The sequence below is a fragment of the Rattus norvegicus genome, chromosome 2 (assembly GCF_036323735.1).
Source record: "Rattus norvegicus strain BN/NHsdMcwi chromosome 2, GRCr8, whole genome shotgun sequence".
NCBI classification, from domain to species: domain Eukaryota; kingdom Metazoa; phylum Chordata; class Mammalia; order Rodentia; family Muridae; genus Rattus; species Rattus norvegicus.
This window is the reverse complement of record NC_086020.1, coordinates 181059693-181064245: the sequence shown is the minus strand read 5'-3', so window position 1 is coordinate 181064245 and position 4553 is coordinate 181059693. Positions and strand designations below refer to the sequence as shown.

Here is a 4553-nt window from a genome sequence, read left to right as displayed (position 1 = left end):
CCATGGTGGCTTTGAAAGACACTAGGTACAGCCATGATACTCAGAGACACTGAAAGCTTTGTGTTATTTAGCTCTGGGGAGCACTAAGTACCTTCAGCTTATAGGGCTGCTTAGGATGGGACATTCAGCACAGATAACTGTGCATGTAGACAGGTTAGCCAGGATAATTGATGTTTAGATAAAAATGGTTACATTCCTTGGCACTGAAACGCTAGAGCAAGGAAAGTCAGGGTCTCAGTTTGTCTTGGGAAAAAATTGTTGTTTCTAGGATTTGTCCACATATTTCTCTGATCAGTAGGACAGCGCTAGAATTATAATAACCTTTCTACCCTTATTCAGAGCAGATGGTAATTGGGGTACATCTGACCTCTCATCTTACAACATAAGCTAGTATTCTTTGATGGTCTGAACAGGGTTAACATATTTTTCTGTCATGGGCGGAGCTTGCTCCCTAAGTGTGCTAGAAGGCTCTTTAAGATACTGACCATAAACAATATTATTCTTCAGGGTATGAGTGTACTCTCCCCAACAGCTAATTATCTCAGAAATAGTATATACACTTGCATGTATGAAGATTAAGAGCAGCAAAATTCTCTAATCTTCACCAGATATTTATTTAGTGCTGCTGGATTTCACATAGTATATCTCATGTGCATGGTTCCTGATGTTTAAAGACAAGATGAACAGGACTTGACAATCTGATCATATTATAAATGGAGTGACTGTAGATGGTGTTTCTATGGTGATCACTAATGCTTCTGTTGGACCAGCATTGCACAAGTTACAACATTGTCTTGTGTCTGATATATATATCATATAGTATATATATGACTCTCCCACAGGTCCTGAATACTCATATCTGAGATGTCCTGCCAGCAGAGCCAGCAGCAGTGCCAGCCCCCTGCCAAGTGCCCTCCTAAGTGTCAAACCCCAAAGTGCCCTCCAAAATGCCCCCCAAAGTGTCCTCCCAAGTGCCCGCCTGTGTCTTCCTGCTGTAGCCTGGGTTCTGGGGGCTGCTGCAGCTCTGGTGGCTGCTGTGGCTCCAGCTCTGGTGGCTGCTGCAGCTCTGGAGGAGGAGGCTGCTGCCTGAGCCACCACAGACCCCACAGATCTCTCCGTCGCCATCGCCACAGCTCTGGATGTTGCAGCAGTGGTGGGAACAGTGGCTGCTGTGGCAGCAGCAGTGGCTGCTGTGGCAGCAGTGGTGGCAGCAGTGGCTGCTGTGGCAGTAGCCAGCAGTCTGGAGACTGCTGTTGACCTGGGTGTGGAAAATTTCAGTCAAATGGTGCTGGAGAAGCACAAACATCCGCAATGTTTGTTGTTGTCTCCCCCTGCCTCCCTCCTTGCTCTGCCCTCTGATGTCCTGAATTCTCATGAAAAATGTTCTGTATTCTCCTCAGACAATGTCAATCCCTCCTTTCTTCTTTGTTATAAATTAATAAAGCCTTGACAATCATCCCTGACAAGACGAGTGCGTATTTTTTCATGGCACATTCTCTTCCCGATCTCGTAGTCATCTTTTTCTTCCAAAAGACCATGGTACCCAGAGCTATTGTTCTCTTTTAGATGTGTATGTATTTTTATGACGTTATATTAACTCCTGTACACTAGCTGTACAACTTTATTTCTCTTTTTCATATTAAACTTGGTTTGAATACATAGAAATAGCAAGTCATTTCTCACAAACATAATACCAGGCGGCAAACCCATTTTCAGTTAATTTGAAGGTATATGTATGTCCACGTTAGCCACTCATTAGAAGGACCATGATTCTACACTGAGATTAAATGGGTTTAAGGAGCACAATTCTTTTCCTCGTTACACGGTTGTTCATAACCTGTAAACCAAGTTGGTGCACAGAAATGCAGAGACTTACATTTTTCTTCAAGTCATTTTGCTCCTGTAACTGTTGTGCTATTGTGTGGGAACTCTGTACAGCTGACCATTGGCAATGCGCTCCTTCTTACCCCTCTGTTAGTGCCTGCTGAAACCTTCACAAATGTTGAGGTCATTAGAGGAGAGTTAAATGACTGGAAGTCTTCTCACATGCCTCCTCCTTATTCTGTGTGTTAATTTAATTAAAGTCACTGCAGTGTTTCTCAGACTAATTTGTCTTTGTTCTTGTGGTTTCCTTCTAAGTCTGTACTCTGTGTTTAGTAAGAAAGAGATTTTGTCATCATTGATTACTGTCACTTTTACAGAAAGGGGTTTTCTGAGCTCTGTCTTACTCTTTCAGCCCCAAGTGTCCACTTCTCTTAAATAAATGTTAATTCAATATTTATTCACATTGCTATGTACAATTTAAGCAAAATATTATTCAGTAATTCAAATGTACAGTTAAATTATATTTTCACACTATTTAGAATGTATGCTTCAAAGAGTAATGTACACATTGAATAATATTGAGAACCCACTACTTGCAAATTGACCAAGCCATACAAGGGCATATCTTTATTATAAAATGTAAATGAAAATATTATAAACAGAAATACAATAAATTTTAATAATATATGTTAAAACAGTTAACTGGTATAACATTTTATTTTGAATATATAATGAATAATATTTCTTTGTATTAGAGAACATACATCACTTATCTTCAATATATCAAAATTTTAACAAAATATTATAACTGATTGTATCCATTGTCTTGCAAATCAATTAATCATTTTTTGGACAGATTATAGTTCCTTATTTATTTACTTACATTTTAAATTATGACACAACTCCCAGTATCCCGAAACTTCCCGCTAGCCCTTCTCCTCCATGTGGTGGAGACCTTCAAGGTATCATCCCACCCTGTTGCATTATGACTCTGCAGAATTAGGAATATCATATTCCACTGAGGCCAGAAAAGAGAATCCTGTTGTCAAAAGTATTTTAGAGTCAGGCTATAGTGTTAAGGGCAGAGACTGGTCCAGTTGTTGGAAGACCCACATTGATTGTCAGATACATATCTTCCATATGTGTGTTAGGGGTCTCAGTCCAGCCAGTATATGCTCTGGGACTGGCTGCTCAGTCTCTGAGAGCTCATAGGTATCAAGGTTAGTTAACCTTGCTGGTCTTTGGGTGAAGTTCCTATCCAACACAGACCCTTCAATCCATTCCACAAATCTTGCTTAAGTGTCTGCAACATCTGTCCAATGTTGAATGTCGGTATCTGCATCTGTTTCATTCAGCTGCTGGGTAGAGCTTCCCAGAGAACAGCCATGATAGGTTCCTGTGTGCAAGTGTAACTGAGTATTATTAAGAGATTCAGGGACTGGTGCTTGCCTATGGGATGGGTCTCAAATTGGACAGGTTATTGGTTGGTAATTCCTTCAGTCTTGGCTCTGTCTTTGTGACAGTGTTTCTTTTTACACAGGGCAAATTTTGGGTAGAAATTTTTGTGGTTGAGTTTGTGTCATTATCCCCCTACTGAGGGATCTTCATGGCTATTTCAGTTTCCATGTCCCCACTGTAAGGCATCTTGGTTGAGGTCACCTGCACTGAGTCCTAGGAGGCTAACCCACCCCAGAACTCCTAATTCCCTCACCTCCACCATAGGAAGACATATACTGTCAATCATTCTCCTGGCCCTCTGGCCCTCTTGCCACTTCCCATACCTGATCCTGTCCCAGGACTTCCTTTCCCATCCCCTCTAACAACTAGATCTCTCCCTCTTTCTGTCTCCTATGACTAACATTTCACCTCTTTAAGCTGGATTCAAGCATCCTCACTTGGGCCTTTCTCCCTCTTTAAGTTCCTTGGGTGTATCACTGCTTTCTTGTATCTTATGGCTAATATCCAGTTAACAGTAATATACAGTTAACAGTGAGTATATACCATGCTTTTCCTTTTGGGTTTGTGTTACATCATTCACGATAGTATTTCCTAATTCCATTTATTTGACTGGAAAATTCATGCTGCCCTTGTTCTAAATAGCTGAATAGTATTCCAGTGTGTAAATGAACCCCATTTTCTGTACTCATTCTTTGGATTTGGGACATCTGTGATGTTTGTAGCTTTTGAGAATTACAAATAAAGTTGCTATGAACATCATGGAGGAAATGTGCTTGTGGTTTGGTGGAGCATCTTTTGGGTATATATCTAAGAGTGATATAACTGCATTTCAGGTAGAACTATTTCTAGTTTTCTGAGAAGATGCTAACTTTATTTCCTAAGTAGTTGTTCAAGTTTGCAAATCCACCAGAAATGGAGAGGTGTCTGCCTTTTCCCACATCCTAACCAGCATGTGCTGTCACTTGACTTTTTGATCTTAGTCATTCTGATTGTTGTAGGATAGAATCTCAGGGTCATTTTGATCTGCATTTTCCTGATAACTGAAGATTTTGAAGATTTCTTTAAATGCTTCTTGGCCCTTTGAGGTTCCTCTATAAATATACCCTTGTTTAGCTTTGTAGAACTAGTATTTAATTGTATTGCTTGGTTTGTTGTTGTCTAACTTCTTGAGTTCTTTATATATATTTGATATTAGCCCTCTGTCAGATTTAGAGTTGCTGAAGGTCTTTTCCTAAACTGTAACCTACTGCTTTGTCCTAATGACAGTTCCT

General features: G+C 40.2%; 1 protein-coding gene across 1 annotated transcript; it reads left to right on the top strand.

The window, feature by feature from the left end:
- Positions 1 to 864: 864 nt before the first annotated feature.
- On the top strand, positions 865 to 1463 carry LOC102549828 (late cornified envelope protein 1E-like). Its single transcript, XM_006232811.5, has one exon. The coding sequence runs from the start codon at positions 865 to 867 to the stop codon at positions 1255 to 1257; it is 393 nt and encodes a 130-aa protein (XP_006232873.1). The 3' UTR covers positions 1258 to 1463.
- Positions 1464 to 4553: the final 3090 nt, after the last annotated feature.

Bases quoted from the DNA above. Each gene is read 5' to 3' on its own strand.
- LOC102549828 (XM_006232811.5), top strand. From the start codon at position 865: ATGTCCTGCCAGCAGAGCCAGCAGCAGTGCCAGCCCCCTGCCAAGTGC.